Raw genomic sequence first — 20,366 nt, forward strand, 5'->3', positions numbered from 1 at the left:
CGAGCCACACAGGGCCCCGGTCCCCACAAGGACGGCGGGACTAGGGGTCTCGGGGCACTAGGTCTTCAGCTCCGTCTTCGGGTCTTCAACTGGGTAACTCTCCCCGAGTGCTCTCGCGCGTCCCCCTTTATACCCCACCTGCGGACGTCGCTGCGAGCACCCACTTATTCGACCAATCGCTGGGCGCTGGCTACGATCCTCTTTTCCCACATCTCATCGTGCCTCACCACCCACGCCGCGCCGCCCCGTCATCTGTCACTCCCGGCGCGCGCGTCCACACCACGCCCACAACGCGTGCCCAACCCCGCACCCCGCGCCGCCCTGTGATCCATCACTGTCACAGTCGGCGCACGTCAATACCACCACTACATCACCCCCTACCACATAGCTCGCAGCCGACCCGGCTGCTATAAAAATATACAAACCGCCCTGTGTGCCCCGTAACACAACACAACAACAAGAACAACAACTAATGTAACAACACAACACGACGCGAACACTACCATCCGCAACCATCAACCAATGCCACCGCGACAATAGAACAATATATACAAACCGGCGAGTGACAATAGCAATGTGTATGCAGAAAGGAAAATAAATGGACAAAAATGTTTTTTTTTTCTTTCGACTCGTGCGGTGTCCCCTTCTTTCCGAGCGTCCCTACAACGGGACAATACCCCGGCAGAGGGGAACACCGGGCGAGCTCGGTGTAGAGAAAAAAACGTCTTCATGAAAATTGTTGAGCCCTAGCCCGAGTCCGCCTTGCCGGTCCGTCGTACGGCACCAGACGCGGTTGAACGTCCGGTGGTGCCGGCGGTTCAGGAAGACATCGGCCAGGCATCGAGGACCCGTGCGTGCCCCGGGGTTCAGGCTCCCGACGGTCAGCAGCCGTCAAGCCCGAGGCACCTGGGGGCGGGTCAGGTGGAGACACGTGAGGATCAGCCTGCGACACCTCCCTCCCCGAGTCGACGGTCACATCACACGCCCGGTCGTCACGGCACAGAACGGGGTCACACGGTGCCGCATAGGGCTTCAGTCGGGAGGGGTGCACATACCAACGGCGTTTCCCCCATTTAATCTGTATACTCTGGGGTCGTGCAACCCGCACAATTTCTACCGGTCCCCTCCAAGGTCTCAACAACTTGGGGGACGTAGCCAACGGTGCATGTGGACAATGCAGCCAGGCCTTATCGCCCGGTTTCCAATCATGCGTATGCACCCTCCGCTCATGCAATCTCTCGTTCGCAATTTGCCGCGACCGCGAATTCAACCTCGCCGCCTCCCGCGCTTCAGTCAATTTGGCGATATTAAATTTGATGTGGTCTGCCAATTTAGATTTTGCACGTGGCTGGGAAATCCCCAGTTGGACGTCCATGGCCGGATCGGCCTCCCGCCCATACATAAGAAAAAATGGGGAAAACCCCGTCGCCGCATGAGGGGCCATTCGATAGGCCGCGAGTACCCCCGGCACCTGTAAGTCCCAATCAACCTGATCGTCGCAGACCTGTTGGCACAACATAGACGTAATCGTCCTGTTCAGACGCTCAACCATCCCGTCAGTCTGCGGGTGGTAGGGGGAAGTACGCACTTTCTTTGTACCCAACAGGTCGCACACCTCGCGCAACAAAACGCTCGAAAAATTCTTTCCTTGATCCGTCAGCAAGCGTTCGGGGGCGCCCTTGTCCAAAACATAACCCTGGACAAAGGCGTCCGCCACCGCCGCAGCCGACTGGTTGGCGAGCGGCCATGCCATAGGCCATCGGGTGAAGTATTCCACGCCAACCAGCAGGAACCTATTTCCCCTTGGTGTAGCCGGAAAGGGCCCCAAGATGTCCAACGCTACCAATTCGTTTATACGCGAAACCTGAATGGATTGCAGCGGTGGATTAGCTGCCAATGGTGGCGGTTTCCTTTTGGCGCACCCTACGCATCCCTTAAGAATATTCGCCACGTCGTTACCCATCCCCGGCCAATAATAGTCTCGCTGGATTAGGGCGAGCGTTTTGTGAAAACCCAGATGCATGAGCCGTTCATGAGCTGCCAGAACAACCCTACCCCGCATAGCAACAGGCACAACGAGCACGAGACGCCAGGACATGTTGTCCCACTTCATCAAAAGGCCCTGTCTGCACACCCAGGAACCGACCCGCGCCTCCCCTAGCTCGGGAGCGCCAACTTTCCGACGTAGCGTAAGTAGGGAGCTGTCGGACATCTGGAGACGGCCCCACTCAACGAGGGGCAACGACAACAGCGAATCCCTCCCCGTGGGGGCGTCCTCTCCCGGGGTGTCAGAGGCGGCGAGCGCAACTCCCGGGGTGCCGGCGACCGGGGGTTTGCACCGCGCCGATCCCAACAAACATGTGCAGTCCGTGCACGGAGGCAACCGCGACAAGGCGTCCGCATTTGAGTGTCGCAATCCCTTGCGGTAAATCGTCGTGAATTGGTAGTCCTGAAGGACTTCCAACCATCGGGACAATTGGCCCGATGGCTGTGCCACGCGCATAGCGTATTGTAGAGCCGCATGGTCCGTACGGACCGTAAAATGACGGCCGTAAAGATACGGCCTGAATTGCTGTGTAAAAAACACAATCGCTAACAATTCACGACGAGTTACGCAATAGCGTTGTTCGGCGGGGGAAAGAACTCTACTACCGTAGGCGACCACCCGTTCAACCCCCCCGACCACCTGTGAGAGCACCCCCCCGATACCCGTGTTGCTGGCGTCTGTGTCAAGCAAAAACGGTTGTGTGAAATCGGGGTAACACAAGGGGGGAGCCTGCACCAAGGCGTCACGAAGGGAGCAGAACGCAGCCTCCTCTTCCGCCGCCCAGTGAAACCTCACACCCTTAGCCGTCAAAGCGTGCAGGGGCCTGGCTATGGTGGCAAATTGCTTGACAAAACGACGGTAATAGGAGGCGAAACCAATGAAACTGCGAACCTCCGTGACCGAGGTTGGCGTTGGCCATGAGCTGACGCAATGCGTCTTAGCAGGGTCCGTCGAGATCCCTGAACGACTCACGATATGGCCCAAATACCTGACCGATTCCCGAAGCAGAAAACATTTAGCCGGTTTAAATTTAAGCTTAGCGGAACGCATCCTGAGGAACACCGCTCTCAGTCGCTGGAGGTGCTCCTCGAAAGTCCGACTAAAGACGATGATATCGTCGAGATAAATCAAACAGGTATCCCATTGGAGGCCCGACAAAACCAATTCCATGAGTCTCTGGAACGTGGCGGGAGCGGAATGTAAGCCCATGGGCAAACGGTTGAATTCAAATAGGCCACCAGGTGTCCGGAAAGCAGTTTTAGGTTTAGACTCGTTATCGAGTGGCAATTGCCAAAATCCAGAAAGCAGATCGAGTGTGGAAAAAAACTGTGCTCCCGCCAAGGCATCCAGCGACTCATCCATCCTGGGGAGCGGATACGCATCCGCCATCGAGATTTTGTTTAAGCGGCGGAAATCGACACAAAACCGCAAGGACCCGTCCTGTTTCTTTACTAGAACAATAGGAGCACCCCACGGACTAGAAGAGGGCGAAATGATATCGGCCGCCAACATATCATTAACCGCCGATTGCACATGTTCCTTCTCGGCTGGGCTGAGCCGGAAGGGATTCTGACGAATAGGGGCCGCGTCCCCTGTAGCTATGTGGTGGCGCAACAGGTCAGTGCAGCCGATATCGTACTTAGGTTTGCTGAACACATCAGCAAACTCGAGTAGCAAACCCCTCAATGCTCCCAATTGCACCTCGGACAAGTTAGCAGAACCGGCACACAACAAGTCCAACCACTCAGTCCCCTCATCACTTGGAGGATGCGACTTGACAGTGAAATCTGCTTGAGCCACGAGCCGTTCCTCAACGGGTAGCGGCGCGGCGTGAGCCAGCACCGTTCCCTGCGCAATTACGGCCGGCCGCGACCCCGTATTCAGGACCATTACGAACGGCTCACTGTCCCCTCTCACCATGGTTTGAGCAACCGCTAAGTCGAGGCCCCTTCTGGCCCTGTTAGACGGCCCCAACAGCACCCCCTGTGCCTCCGCACCCACCTCGAGTGGCTTCCTGAACCGAAGGGGTACTAACATTTGCGATCCCGGGGGCACCCGTACAGTGTGAGTTGCCAGCGCCTGCACCGTCGCACAAACCGTGCGCATTTTTGTAGGGCCCGTCAAGAACGCAACCCGCCGACCTGACGGAAGCTCTATGCAGGCCTGATCTATAAGAATTTTGATGGGCATTTTGGACAAAAAGTCCGTACCTAGCAAACAGGGAACGGCCAGCGATGATGATACAAAAATAGGGCCCGCCAATTTGATGTCACCAATGCAAATAGTCGCCCGAATCTGGCCGATGATCCCCAGGGATCCCCCATTCGCCGCATAAAATGGCACGTCTACTGGCAGAAGGGGTCTACTTTGGACGGGAAGAATGTTATAAATAAGGTCCGAGATGATGGTGGCCGACGCACCCGTGTCAACAAGCACCCGGACCTCAACCCCGTCAATGAACCCCGTTACCACGGACGACCCGGCCGACGCAGCCACGATCCTGTGGGCCAATTCGGACCACTCGACTGTTTGCGGGCCGCGTACGGACCCCCCTCGCCGAAATGAACCCCCGCCACCCAGCCGCGAACCCCCCACCGCCAAGCGGCGACCCGAATGTGCCGTGTTTGTGGACCGAACGTGTGAGGTGCCGCGACTTGCCGGGTTTTGTTGGGATGACTTGTGGCCCTGGTCGTCGTCCCGACGTGGTCCTGTGGCGCGCTGACGCGGGGCCCGGCACCCGGCTGCGACGTGACCCCGAAGGCCGCAGTTGTAGCAGACGACGGACGTCGTAGGTTTCGGTTGCTCCAGCTTGCGGGGCGAACGTGTGGGCGAACGACCTCCCGTTCTCCACTCCCCCGGACGCGATGCAGCGAAGGCCTGCTCCTGATCCGCAGCTGGCTGAGGTTCGGCGATTGTGGCGGCCAGTGCCGCGTTCCCCGCCCATTTGCAGACGACCCCCGGCTTGCGTTTGAGGACCTCGTACGCGTGAATGCTCGTGGCGATCGCCAGGGAGCAGATATCCATCTCGTCTGCCACATTGATGGGGACCCCCAACTCGTGGGCCAACGCCAGCAGCTGCTCCGTCACCATGGCGTCCTTCCCCTCCTTATCCATGCGGGGAAAAGCTGCGTCCGCCAAGGCGAGTAGTGCCGTGCGATAGGCGAGCGTCGTTTCTCCAGCCACCTTCCGCCGATCGTAGAACTGGTGGCGACACGTGGAGGGCGGCCCGAACACCTTCGCCATCAGGTGTAGTGCGGCCTGGAGCGTAGAGCGGGACGACCTTGCAGCAGATGTGAAGGCTGCAAGCGCGTCGTCGTCAAGCATCGCTGGCAACGCACGCAGGGCAGTGGTGTCGGACCACCCCGACATCTCCTGATGAGCGAGGAACCTTCGTTGGAAGGCTCCCCAGTCGCCCCCATCCGCCTTGAACGCCGACAGCGCGGGCAATCTTTGCTGGAGGACCCGATCGTCGTCGACGTCGGAGAGATTTTCCCGCGCTCCGCTGTAGTTGTGTAAAATGTCGGCTCGGTTGTCAGGCGCAAAATGGAGAGCTCCGGCGCGCGCTGATGACGTGGGCTGCGCTGAGCGGAGGTGTCCGGCCACGTGGCGTCCGTCTTTCCCGCCAATCGGTGGCGGCCCCCCAAAAACGGCGGCAACTTCCAGACTTTTGGCGCGAAGCGCCTTTTGGCGGGATTCCTCCAACGTCGCTTCCTCCACCAACCCCGCAGCCGTTTTTCCGCTCGCCGGAACGGAGATGTCGGCCAAGACAGCGGCGGCGGCGAGTAGCAACTCCGCCAACTGGGAGTGCGCGTCTTGGAGGCTGGTGTCGGAGGCAAGCGGAGCGTCGGCCATCACCGCGAAGTGCTGCATCGGCGGCAACTCCTCGTCCTCTCCTCCCGAGGTTGGTGTCCCCGGTACGCCGTCGTCGTCCCGACCTCGCTCGTGGGTACGGGTAGTCTTCCTCGTGTCCATACTTTTTGAAGACAGGTTTACTTCTGACGCCAGTTGTAATGTAGTAACTCGGCGGGAGACGACTTCACGGGTAACACACTCTTTATTTTATCAAACTCGTTCACAGGTGACTAACACCTACTTTGTATCTCGGGTGACAAACACCCACTTAGTATCTCGGGTGACAAACACCCACTTAGTATCTCGGGTGACAAACACCCACTTAGCTACTTGGCGACTAACGCCCACTGAGCTACTCGGATGACCAACATCCACTTAGTATCTCGGGTGACAAACACCCACTTAGCTACTCGGCGACTAACGCCACTGAGCTACTCGGATGACCAACATCCACTTAGCTACTCGGCGACTAACGCCACTGAGCTACTCGGGACACTCCCTGCCCGGGGTATCCGTCTCGACTGTGGGTCCCCAGCCCGACCCACGGGGGCGTCGGACCCCGGGTCCCACAGCCTCGCCTCCGAGCCACACAGGGCCCCGGTCCCCACAAGGACGGCGGGACTAGGGGTCTCGGGGCACTAGGTCTTCAGCTCCGTCTTCGGGTCTTCAACTGGGTAACTCTCCCCGAGTGCTCTCGCGCGTCCCCCTTTATACCCCACCTGCGGACGTCGCTGCGAGCACCCACTTATTCGACCAATCGCTGGGCGCTGGCTACGATCCTCTTTTCCCACATCTCATCGTGCCTCACCACCCACGCCGCGCCGCCCCGTCATCTGTCACTCCCGGCGCGCGCGTCCACACCACGCCCACAACGCGTGCCCAACCCCGCACCCCGCGCCGCCCCGTGATCCATCACTGTCACAGTCGGCGCACGTCAATACCACCACTACACATACAATAAATATAACAACAACAACAACACAACAGTAAAATTTAACGAAATGTAAGGGACTTTGAGCGCGTTCGGGTCGCCGGTCCGTCCCGGACGGGCGGCGGCCCTCCTGCAGACCGGGAACGTGACGAGGTTTTAGGAGCGACAGGATGAAGTCCTCCTGTCACTATTGGAGGCCCGTCAACGTCCCGTTCACGTGTCCCTGAAGGCCCAGCGTCGGGGGTGCGTTGCGATCGTGTCTGCGATGGGGTCGGAAGGGCGGCGGGGCTCGGAGTCCCCGCAACCGTGGTAGGCACACCCCGAGCAGAGTCTCCTGTCTCCAGCAATGTCACGGCCGGCTTGTCTGTAAAAGGTACGACAGGCGCTCTTGCAAGGTCAACAGGCACAGGCAAGGATGAGTCGGCAGCCACAGACCCCGGCAAGGCAACATCGGGAGATGACGCATCGTCTCGAGGGGCCACATATGGTTTCAAGCGCGACGTGTGAACGAACCAACGCCGAGATCCAAACCGAACACGCGCAGACTGTGGGTTGGGAACCTCGATGAGGCGGACCGGCCCTTGCGATGGTTTGTGTAATTTTGGCGAGGTACCTGGCCGCACCTGCGGGCAATGGAGCCAGGCCATGTCCCCCACCTTCCAGGGGCACTCCCCCTTCGAGCGTCGAGCACACCGCTCGTTCCGGGCCTGGGCTTTGGCAGTAGCCATGCGGGCCCCCTCCCATGCCTCAGTAACCCGGCAAACAGTATCCCGAATGTAATCAGGAAGAGGCTTAGCAGGTCCCCTCACTCCAGTTCCCAACTGCACATCCATTGGCGGCACGTTCTCGCGACCATACATAAGGAAATATCCTGTAGCCGCATGCGGTGTCATTCGGTATGCCGAAAGTACCCCAGGGATATGCAAATCCCAATCCGATTGTTTTTCACTCACGGTGTGACACAACATGGCGGACAATGTCTGATTTAGCCGTTCGACCATACCGTCCGTTTGCGGATGGTAGGGAGATGTCCGTATCTTTTTAGTTCCAAGGGCCGCGCACACCTCCCCCAACAATTTAGAAGAAAAATTACGGCCTTGGTCTGTGAGGAGCCTCTCCGGCGCCCCCTTGTCCATAACGTACCCGAATAGAAAGGCGTCTGTGATAGACGCCGCTGACTGGTCAGGCAAAGGCCAGGCCATCGGCCAGCGGGAGAGGTACTCTACCCCAACTAACAAGTATTTATTTCCCTTAGCGGATGGTGGGAAGGGTCCCAAAATGTCCAACGCCACCAATTCGTTAACTCTAGACACCTGAATAGATTGTATGGGCGGCACATATGGTTGTTTAGGTGGTTTCCGCTGGGCACAATCGGGACACGTGCGAACGTGACCGACGACATCCGTTGTCATGCCGTGCCAAAAATAGTCTCGCTGCAGCGTCAATAGGGTCTTCTGCACCCCCAGATGTAAAAGCATGTCCCCATGCAGAGTCCTAATCAACTCGTACCGCAAGGATGCCGGTACAACCAGACGCCAGCATTCCTGTAACCCTTCCCTCCACATTAGCAGACCATCGCGGAGAGCGGTTTCCGGCATACCACCCGTACCCAGTCCCCCACTCTTCTCCGCAGTCAGATTCCGTAACGAGACCAATGAACCATCCAACATTTGTTCCCGAATCCACACAGCCCTTGGAAGATTCAGAATCCCATCAGCCGGTCCCGGCTCCTTTGGAGCTTCAGGCACGTCGACCGCCAACGCAACAGGCTGAGGGGGTTGCTGAATCGGCGCACATCTATGCGTCCCCGACGCGCACGCGCAAGGGGATGGCTGCGGCAACCTAGAAAGCGCGTCCGCATTCGCGTGACGCACCCCCTTCCGATAGTGAATTTGGAAGGAAAATTCTTGCAGCGTGTCCAGCCACCGCGCCAACTGGCCGGATGGTTGGTCCATCTTAAGAGCATACTGCAAGGCCGCATGATCCGTGTGAACAATAAACGAACGACCGTAGAGATACGGTCGAAATTGGCGGAGAAAGAAAACAATAGCCAAAAGTTCCCTGCGTGTGACGCAGTAGCGAGTTTCTGCAGGAGACAAAACCCGGCTACCATACGCTACCACGCGTTCCACACCACCTTTTGATTGAGACAACACCGCCCCAATGCCCGTGTCACTCGCATCCGTATCCAGAATGAAAGGGTGATCGAAATCAGGATAATCTAACGTCGGTGCCGTAGCCAGTCGATCACGCAGGCTCTGAAACGCCGCCTCTTCCGGCGGTCCCCAAGCAAATTTCCTTCCTTTACCCGTAAGGAGGTGCAAGGGCCTCGCGATCGTCGCGAAATCCAGAACAAACCTCCGATAGTATGAGGCAAAGCCCAAAAAGCGACGTACATCCCCCACCGTGGCCGGGGTCGGCCAGTCACGGACGCATGCTGTCTTGTCCGGATCCGTGGCCACCCCGTCAGCACTTACGATATGCCCCAAATAGCGCACGGACCGTTGCAGTAGGTGACATTTCTTCAGCTTAAATTTCAAATTTGCGGAACGCATCCTGGCGAACACCGCCTCCAACCGCAGTAAATGCTCATCAAATGTGCGGCTGAAGACGATAATATCATCTAAATATATCAGACACGTCTCCCATTGCAACCCCGTTAACACCAACTCCATAAACCTTTGAAATGTGGCAGGGGCAGCATTCAGCCCCATCGGAAGGCAGTTAAATTGGAATAACCCCTGCGGCGTACGGAAAGCAGTCTTCTCCCGCGAGGGTTCGTCAAGGGGAATCTGCCAGAATCCCGAAGAGAGATCTAGCGTTGAAAAGAACTTCGCCCCCGACAAGGCATCGAGGGAGTCGTCCATACGCGGCAGGGGGTACGCATCTGCCACAGACACTTTATTCAACTTACGAAAGTCGACACAAAAGCGCAATTTGCCATCCTTCTTTTTAACCAAAACAACAGGTGCACCCCATGGGCTGTTAGATGGAGATATTATGTCCGCAGCCAACATGTCATCCACTGCCCCTCGAACCTGATCTCGCTCCACCGGACTCATCCGATGCGAGTTCAACCGAATAGGGGCAGCGTCCCCTGTGTCAATGTGATGGTAAAGCAACGAGGTGCGTCCCAATTCCAAATCGTCGGAGCTAAACACATCAGAATAACTCAATAATAATTTACAAAGCGCACAACGTTGTTCCCCGGAAAGGGAAGAATTTTCCCCACACAATTCGGCGATCCAGCGATTATCAGCGGCACCAGGACCTGAAACACCACCAACCACGATCTGGCTGCCCAGATGATCTTGTGCCGTAAACGCCGTAGTGGCATGGGCCACAACCGTACCAGCCGGCACACACACATTCTCAGAACTCGCATTAAGAACCTGCAGAAACGGCTGCTGGTCATGCCGGACAATAGTTTGCGCCCCCACGAGCGCCGCTCCGCCCGTTATAGTGGCGGACGGCGACAACAAAATCCCAATTGCACCCTGACGACCAGGTACAGGCTTCCGAAATCGCAAGGGGATAAGCATCTGTGAGCCAGGTGGAATATCAACAGATACCTCGGACAACGCCTGCACCTGAGCGACCGGAGCAGGTCGCCCCCAGGGCGATGGTAGAAACGTAATTTTATGGCCACTCGGTAATTCAATGCAGTTTTGATTAATTCGAATTAGAATGGGCATCTTGGCCAGGAAGTCAGTTCCCAATAAGCAAGGAACCGCGAGGGACCTCGAAATTAACACATTTCCCGAGGCCGACACTCCCCCAATAGATATTGTAGCGTCCACCTGGCCCACAATGCCCATGCTACCCCCGTTGGCAGCGACGCAAGAATCGTATACCGGACGCACGGCCTCAGGTGGGATGTTCAACAGATGGAAAATGACATCCGATATAGTGGTCGCGGACGCCCCGGAATCCACTAACACACGTACGTCCACCCCTTGTATAGAACCAGGTACGGTGGACGAGCTAGTAGCGGCCGCGACGACCCGACGTGCCAATTTACGCCACTGCGTTACCGAGCGACGTGGCCCAGTCAAAGGCCTCCCCCCGTTATTAACAACACCCGGATCGCACGACAACGGTGATGAGTGAGGTGTCAAGCCTTGCCGGGTGTCTGGTGCGCACCGACTTGCCTGTCCTGGAGGATCCTTCCGTGGCACGTCCGCTGACGAGGCCTCCTGCTGGGGCGGACCCAGGACGCGAGCCCAGCAGTCCCTGGCGTAATGGCCTTTACGGCCGCAGCGGAAGCAGTCGATGTTATTACGCCGCGCCGCAGGCACCCGTCCCGACGCTCCCGTGACGGTGGCGCAGATCGCGGCCCCGGCGTACTGCGGGCCGACCACTGAGCAGAGGCGGTTGTCAGCTCCTGCGGGCCCCCCCCGTCAGGAACGTACACCGCCTTCTTAGGATCCCAACCCGCGGCACCTCCCTCGACGATGGGTCCCCCCGTCCACGCCGTGACTTGCTTCCAACGGCGCAGGTTGAACTGGGCATCAAGACATTTAGCGGCCACCCGGGACGTAAGCTTTTCGTGGCCACACACGGGCATAGGAATCCCCAAATCCCGGGACAGCTCGAGCATCTTACCCAAGATGAGAGGTTCGAGCAGGTCAGGCTCCGTCTCCGGGTATGCAGCCATGGCCAACTCCAATACCACACCCCTGTATGCCACCGGCGACTCCTCGGGTGCTCGCTGACGTTGAACAAACCGGCGATGAGCGTCATCCGGTGGCTCATATGCATCTGCCATCTCGTCGAAAACTCCTCTCAATGTTTTCTTCTTCTCCGCCTTGATGGAGCGGAAGAATCTCACCGACTCGTCATCGAAAAGAGTCGGTAAAACCTCCAACACCTCAGCGTCCGTCCACCTCGCTGAGCGTACCGCCGCCAGAAATCGGCAGGCGAAAGCACTCCAATCGCCCCCGATGGAGAATTCTTTGACGGTCGTGAGATGACGACTGTGACTCCTTGTTGCACCGTCCTCCTCCGATGACTCACCAGGCGGCATATTAAAAATGGCGTCGCATCGCCGCGTGTTCAAGATGGCGGCCTCTCGCCGCGGAGAGCGCAAGATGGCGGCTTCCCGCCGTTCTTCTCCTGCCATGCCCAAGATGGCGTCTTCTTGCCGCGTGGTCAATGGCGCCGACAGTGGAGGCAAGGCAGCGACCTGTGGACCTCCATCGGCTCCCCCCAACGCCGTCCTCGGCGTGACGAGCTCGCACAGGAATATTCTTTCTTCTGAGTTGTTTTGACATGCCGTTTCACTTATGACACCAGTGTAATAAGGGACTCGATCCTGGTTCTGTCTCCGTCGTCCTTTATTAGGGTTCTTACACTTTTCCCGCACTGCCCTCGCTCAGAGCTCTCCCCTTGGCAGCTCCGTAGCTGCCCTCGCTCCCGTAGCCTCCACACCTCTGCAGCTCCGCTGCAGACCCCTTGTGCAGTCCTCCGGCTGCGCTCACTGCAGCTCCATCGCTGCTCTTACTGCAGCTCCACTGCTGCCCGTCGTTCCTCCGCGCTTGGTCACCGCTGGCCGACGGTGCCAAGTCTTACTCCCCCGTGTGTGTGGCGATCTCGCCACTCCTCGACCTCCGCCCTGCGTGGCCTCACTCTAACTCCGTCTCCCACACTCTCCCGTCTCTTCCGGTATCTCTCCCGTAAGACCTCACCCCTCTCACCCACGTGACCTAACTCCTCCCCCCATGACGTCATATCCGCGAAGCCGTTTACGCCCGCATTACATATTCACCAGCGAGTAAGACGCACCCCAAACTTGTGCTCTGTGTCAATATTGTAATTTAAATAGGGTCGCACAAACAAGCATGCAATAATCCAGAGAATGCGGCGACTCTCACTGGGGTATGATTTTAAAAGTAAAATTATCATACGTTGAACTCAAAGACACACATGGAGAGAAAATATGTTCTTACACTGCTACCGAATTAGTTGAAACATGTTTGTGCGTCATTCCACAATGAACTTGACCAATGAAGTAATACTGGTAGGAACCTCCTGGTTACACCAGCCCACAGGGGATTATCGTGTCCGTCGTGCAGGGAGGGGCTGGGTGGGGAGGGGAGGGTGGGGAGGGGCTGGGTGGGGAGGGTGGGGAGGGGCTGGGTGGGGGGGGCTGGGTGGGGGGTGGGAGGGGTGGGGCTGGGTCGGGAGGGGCTGCTCACCCCGTGGTGCCCTTATAAAATTCCACGTTTAACCTACTCACGCCGGCTTGTGCCCGCCCTCACAGTCGGGCATATTTGCGAAATACAACGCGCCGCCATTGACCCTGGCCATTGATCGAGCAACCCAACGTTGCTACCAGCTCCCTCCGCAGGAATGTGTTTTATGGATGAGCCTTCACGATAGCTCTAAGAATACCATGAATACCGCACGCATTTTTTCAACACAGAGGCTGAGCATTGACCCAAAACATTAAAACGGCCAGCAACCAACAGCACTTGCCAAAATTGTAATAAAAACTTGTTTAACGTGTTTGTTCAATCGAGCAAGGCCAATCATTATTAAAATATATATCAGCAACAGAGACGATGGTGGAAGGAGGGAATTCCACAGTCGAGCACTGCGAGGGAAGAAGCAGAAAGAGAAGCAGCGTCTTGACCTGCATGAGTGACTGAGTGGCTGGGCGGGTGAGCGTGTTGTTGTCACCTGCGGCATTGTGATTGAACACGACATTGGTGAAACAAATAAGTACGGTGCATAAACTATCGTTTTTACGACGGGAGTTAAGCCCCGGGGTGCCACAGTGGTTAGAATGGTGCCGCGGTGGCGAGATGTTAGCTAGCTCACCTGGTATGCAGGAGGTCGTGAGTTCGATCCCGATCCCGACCCTGACGCCTGCTGTATATTTGCAGTTTCTCTCCCCGTGGTCGTGTGGATTTTTCTCCGGGTCCTCCGGGTTTTACACTCCACATTTAGAATCAACGTGCATTTATAGAGCATTCGGCTGCCATGCACTTCTACGTTATAAGCCGCCACTTCGTTACGCTATAATTTGTGGCAGTCAGGTCGCGTCTCAAGAGGTATTCAGCTCAGTGGGCCCTTAACTCCGATTACACTGGTCAACACACTTTTTCTGGCATAAGGTATTCCAACGGTTTAAAGGTAATTTTGGGGTGCTGATTCCAAATCTGGCATCAGTTTTTGTACATCACATCAGGTTTTTGAAATATCAAATATTGCATTTTCAATAAAAACTGCAGAAGAAATATATTAAATAAATCTGGATATCTACATAAAATGATATTATAAACACACAATCCTAAAAATACAGCAAAATATTTTAACACTAAAGCAGTCACTGACTCGCAACAACTTGCAATCATAAGTGAAAGAGTTAATTTCGGGTAAAATCAATGAAAATGGGGTATGCCGATAGCATAAAAATGAAATGTGATAGTGCAAATCTGAGATCAGATTTGGAATCAGCACCCTGAAATTAGTCTAAAACCGCTGCAAAAGTCCAGGCCAGATTTTTTTTTGTTGAACTGTGTTATCACGGTTGGCAATGCATGGTTCGAAAGAAGTTCAACGTAAACATGCACGTACAAAATAGTTTTTTGTTATTGGGTCCTCCCCGTTCTCCCTGCAGGCGACGAGAGCGATGATGAGCTTTCCATACGCGCCATCTGCACGATGGACAGAGAGATTGGGCCCTGCGAGGCCCACGTCCCACGCTACTTCTACAACCGCTACACGCAGCGCTGCCAGAAGTTCATCTTTGGCGGCTGCGACGGCAACGCCAACAACTTCAAGACAGAAACGGAGTGCCGCATCGCCTGCAAAACAGTGCAGAGTAGGTGCCCACACAAACACCGCCGCCGGCTATCGAGGGAAACGAGCGCGCAGGCAATTTGTTGAGCTTCCCCCGCACAATCCGATTAGCGGGGTCGGCTGCGCATGGCGTGAAAGAAGTTCAATGTAGAGTATAGAGTACGTACGTATCCCCTGGTTGCCTCACGTGCTGGAGGGCCACACATGCCGAATGGCCCTACGTGCCAGGGCGAGATATTGTGTTTTTTCCTAACCCATAGAATTTGGCCCACGGGGTCAGAATACTATATCTTATACTAGCTTTACTACCCGGCTTCGCCCGAGACTTGGATTCTTGTCTTGGATTAATACATGGCCTACGCGGAGGGTGGGGGGGGGTGATGCGTGACGTTAGCAGGCACACTGCGTAACGCTGCCGCATGCGGGTGACATCACAGATGTGACGTCACCGCTCACTTGCCGTGCAAATATATCCATTATTGCGCCCCCCCCCCCCAAAAAAAAAATATATAAAAGTCTATTTTTATACTTTTTGCATGGTGTATAGTCTGCAAGCTACCCACATGCCAAATTTCAGGTTTGTTGCATGTTGAGAAGTATGCAACACATTTTGAACAAACACATATTCACAAATTGATGAGCCACTGAGCACGTCGTTGTGATGAGAACGCCCGCTTGCCACCAGCACTATTTATGTTTGTTGAACTTGTTTCGCACCTTACGTAGACAACAGTGTTAATCAGAGGTGCGGGGGAAGGACAACACACTAAACACAAAAAAGCAGTTCTAAAGAAATTAGTTTACAAACTAGATTTGAAAGTGCATACGTCCATTGGCTTGCTAATATCGGATGAAAGAGCATTCCAGACGGCTGCATCTGAAAGCACGTGATGCGGTGACCGTCTTGGTTAGCCAAAATCCGCTGCGATGATGATCAGAGTTTTCGCGATGGTTATGCTCTTTGACGAGATCAGCAAGGTATCGTGGTTCCTTTGTGGTGAGCACTTTGTGCGTAATGAGTGCGACCTCATCATGTATTCGTTTGGTCACCAGAAACCAAAGCAGCTCGGGCGAGCACTGAACATCCAATCTTGAAGTACCCATCACGACATTTGCCATAGAAGTTAGTCCCACTGCGACATTCATCTGCACGCCCCGCCATCGTCATTGCCCTTGCACGTCGGTGTTTAAAACTTTAAACTCCCCGCCGTGTCTCCACCACCCCCCCCCCCCCCCCCCACTGCAGAGGTGCCCAAGAAGTGCCGCTTTGAGCCGGAGACTGGCAACTGCAAGGCCGCCTTCCCGCGTCACTTCTACAACATGACCACGGGCCAGTGCGAGAGCTTCATCTACGGCGGCTGCGGAGGCAACGACAACAACTTCCACACGACCGAGGAGTGCGTGGAGAGCTGCAAGTGCCACAAGACCAGAGGTCCGTGCCCCGCTGGGCCCCACGCGTGCGGCCTGACGGAGCTTTGACACGTTTTAAAATACGTACGGAACAAAGAGACGCCCTGCGCCATTTTAGAAAAAAAAATGCGGTACTATTTTTTTTGTGCGTTTTCATTTTTTAACTCTTCCGTTACAGCGAGGCAAATGCCGATTGTGCTACCGATGGAACCTTTCCATACACGGGGGAGTCCACGACCAGCGGGGGTTAGTACTGAGTCAATGGTCAGGAGTTGCTGTTGGAGTTGCGGTGGAACTCCACTTGTCCTTGACGAAGCGAGGTTGGGGGCCAACTTTACCGACCCTATCTGGAATCTAACCGATAACCACGGGGAAGTTTTCACGAGTAGGACACCCCCCCAACTCCCACCATGGGACTGCGCCCCTGGCCACTGATCATGCGCTGGTACACGGTGGAAACTTGATAAGGTCGGGGGGAGGGTTTGGATCACGGCAATCAATTTGGATCAACGGGAAACTGCACCGCACATGATTAGTTAGGTTCGTGGCACTGATGGGAACAGAGGAGTTGACCCGAAGTTCGAACTATTGCATTTGTGCACACTGCGGAGCGTGCGAGGTTTATCATCGTCACACGGCGGGGGGCGGGGAGGTGACATGTGGTACGAGCTTGCGTGTTCATTGATGCTTTTGCAAGGCCGTGAGACAAAAGCAGATGCACTCGGTGGGACGTGCGTGGAGGGTGAGAGAGGGACACACGTTGGGGTGGTCTCCACCACGTGAGTGCCGCGACCGAGGGAAAAACCAAAGAGCACATGGCACGGGGAAGGGGGGGGGGGGCCGCGGTGGCGAGATGTAAGTCCCTCGCTTGGTATGCAGGAGATCGTGGGTTTGATCCCGACACTGACGCCTGCCGTATATATTTGGAGTTTGAGTGTCTCTCTCCCTGTGGTCGTGTGGATATTTTTCCGGCTCCTCCGATTTTTCCCTCTACATTTTGAATCGACATCACGCATTTAGAGTATTTGGTTGCTATACATTTCCGTGCGATAAGCCAATTTGTCGAGCTATCATTTGTGGCGGCCAGGTCACTTCTTAAAAAAAAACTCCTATCCAGGGGCCTACCCTGGCTCCTCCCCCCTCAACCAGTATATATACAAGGTCGGATCTCTTGAAATTTCTCATTTACTTGATACAGCAAGCGTGCTGTGACGGTTCCACCTGAAGACGGAAGCTTGTGTTGCCTCCGAAACGTCGTGATTTTTATTTTATTTTTATTTTACTTTTATTAATTTTAATTTTATTTTTTTACCTACGTGACTTTACCGAAAAAACCCGTAAGAATATGAATCCTTGCAGTCACGAAAGCTTCAAATCTAGAATTCTTAAAAATAGCTTTAGAGCTCAGTGGGCCTTACCTGGTAACATGAAAAAAGTATTTTAAGTTGTAATTTTTCTACTGTCAGGGCAGATATTGGAGGTCACGTGTCGACTGTGCACCAGCTGTGGGATCAGGTGGAAGGTGGAAGGTGCTGGCGATGAGGTGCGGTAGCGGTGGTGGTGGCATCGATGGCTTTGGCCACGATGACCACTTGATGTTGACGACGAGGCCACGTGAAATCGATTATTTTACTTTGTATTCTCTCTACTCTTCCGCTGAAGAGGAGTGGTGGGATCAATAGACACCGATGTATTGCTCAGAGTGAATCGGTCTTTCTCATTCGGACAACGCTGCAGCGGCCCTTTTACTGGGCGTCTGTGAAAAAGAGCTTCATAGCTCATTGTACTTCTCCAGTCTAACTAAATATTCTGATTCTGATGTTTTTTTCTTCCCCATCGCCCTCTGCCCCCCCCCCCTTTTTCTTCTCATAAGCCAAAAGGTCAGTTGCTTAGGTTGGCACTGTTACTATCTTGATTTGAAGCTTTTGTGACTGCAGGAATCCATACTCTTTGGTTCTTTCGTGACTTTACCGAAAGAATCAAAGAGTATGGCACTGTTACTGCTTGAATGGAAAGAAAAATACCCGAAACCCTGCCTGTCATGTCTTAATGTCCCGTACTAACCACATGCTGATCGAGTTTGTAGGGGCACGTGGTTGAACGTAGGCTTGCCCAGGGCGGCTTAATTTCGGCCAGAGCCGTCCTGGGCTGGGTTATAGAAAATATTTCCCTGCTTCCTGAGGCCTCACCTCTTCCTCAGGGTGGTGGGGGTGGTACAAGGTAGGGGGAGGAGGGGGTTTTGTGGGTCCTTAAAATATATGAAAATATTCCGTGAGAAATCAAGCCCCGTATGTGTCATTGCGAAGTTCCTTCGGGTGCAAGGAATCAAATCCTCGGTGCAAGGAATGGTGCCGCGGTGGTGAGATGTTTATTGCCACGCCTGGCATGCAGGAGGGTGATGGGTTCGATCTCGACCCTGACGCCTGTTATATATTTGGAGTTTGCGTGTCTCTCTCTCTCCCCGTGGTCGCGTGGATTTTGTCCGGGTCCTCCAATTTTCCCTCCACATTTAGAATCAACGTGCGTTCAGATTAGCTGTTTTTGACGTTTTGCCAGATGCAATTGATGTCGTACCCTGAGAGAAAAGTGGTCGAATTGCTTCCCCTGGGTCTGCCAGATACATTTAGTGGCTGCATTCACGCCAATGAATTGTCACCAGCTGCGGTTGGGACACTATTCGCAAGGAATGTAATGATTTGTTTCGCTGGTTAAAATTTCCGTGCGACCATTTATGATTGATAGAAATTACATGGATGGTGTAATATTCAGCACACTGGACGTGCAATGCAGAGAACGCCTTTTTCCATTTTAATTCCCGGCGCAGCAGTTGAAACAACGATGTAAGTTTCCTCAATATCCCCGCCTCTTGTTTACCCAGCGGAAAAAAAAGGTCGCGTGTGGATGGGGGAAATTGCGAGTAGTACCGCATCTTCCACGGCATCTGGCCAGCGTGAAAGAGTAGGCCAATATACCGTCTAAGTCAGGGGTTTGCACGCTGCGGCTCCGGAGACGAATGCGGCTCTTTGAGGACTGCGTCGTGACGTTGTTTATTAAGGACCCCACCGTCTCGTATTCACGTCGCGTTGCGGCTCTTGAAATATCGAGGGTTTTTTTTTTACCGAATTTTCATTGCCGACCTCTGGTCTAGAAGGACTCTCTAGAGCTCCCTCTAACCGGAGGGCCTTCTGCCAGCTGTGGCATGAGCAAACAATTGCGGAGCTACACCTTTACATTTTTTTTATGTAATATACTGATGATTTGCAAAAGTTATCTGGAGGCTCATGGAAGTGAATGAGATGGAACAAAACGAAACGAAACCTACGACGAAGACAGTACGAGCGAGACGTTACAGACCAGGCAAACAGAAAAATAATAATCGATTCCTGAATTAAATTGCGACGCTCACATGTGACAGTTCATCAGTATTGTTGCTTAGCGTGTAAACTGAACCTCCTTAAAGGCACGCGTTGGTGTTTTCCTTCATCGATTGCTTCAGTGAAAGCCGCCGCACAAATTCCTCTCCCGCACGGCTCCCACAAAACATTTATATACCTGCCAAGAGAAAGATTGTGAAGAGAGACGTGAGCACGTACATATTGTATCTTTCAAATTACTATAATATTCACCAGCGAGTAAGATGCACCTCAAACTTGTGCTCTGTGTCAATAATGTAATTTAGATAGGGTCGCACAAACAAACATGCAATAATCCAGAGAATTCGGCGACTCTCACTGGGGTATGATCTTAAAAGTAAAATTATCGTACGTTGAACTCAAAGACACACATGGAGAGAAAATATGTTGTTACACTGCTACCGATTTAGTTGAAACATGTTTGTGCGTCATTCCACAATGAACTTGACCAATGATGTAATTTATGGATGAGCCTTCACGATAGCTCTAAGAATGTCATGAATACCGCACGTTTTTTTTCAACACAGAGGCTGAGCATTGACCTAAAATATTAAAACGGCCAGCAACCAACAGCACTTGCCAAAATTGTAATAAATACTTGTTTAACGTGTTTGTTCAATCGAGCAAGGCCAATCATTATTAATATATATATCAGCAACAGAGACGATGGTGGAAGGAGGGAATTTCACAGTCGAGCACTGCGAGGGAAGACGCAGAAAGAGAAGCAGCGTCTTGAACTGCATCGGTGACTGAGTGGCTGGGCTGGTGAGCGTGTTGTTGTCACCTGCGGCATTGTGATTGAACACGACATTGGTGAAATAAATATGTACGGTGCATAAACCATCGTTTCTACGACGGGAGTTAAGTCCCGGGGTGCCACAGTGGTTAGAGTGGTGCCGCGGTGGCG

The 20,366-nt window shown here is 54.2% G+C and overlaps 1 protein-coding gene across 2 annotated transcripts in view; it reads left to right on the plus strand.

The window, feature by feature from the left end:
• The window catches only part of LOC144733037 (papilin-like), a 47,100-nt gene that overhangs the window by 7,633 nt on the left and 19,101 nt on the right, over nucleotides 1-20,366 (plus strand). For both annotated transcript variants that reach the window (XM_078614764.1, XM_078614765.1), the window contains exons 2-3: nucleotides 14,455-14,658; nucleotides 15,883-16,068. In XM_078614764.1, the coding sequence (XP_078470890.1) occupies nucleotides 14,455-14,658; nucleotides 15,883-16,068 (390 nt within the window). The remainder of the gene's footprint in view (nucleotides 1-14,454; nucleotides 14,659-15,882; nucleotides 16,069-20,366) is intronic.

This window comes from Lampetra planeri, chromosome 45, assembly GCF_965212315.1.
Source record: "Lampetra planeri chromosome 45, kcLamPlan1.2.h2, whole genome shotgun sequence".
NCBI classification, from domain to species: Eukaryota; Metazoa; Chordata; class Hyperoartia; order Petromyzontiformes; family Petromyzontidae; genus Lampetra; species Lampetra planeri.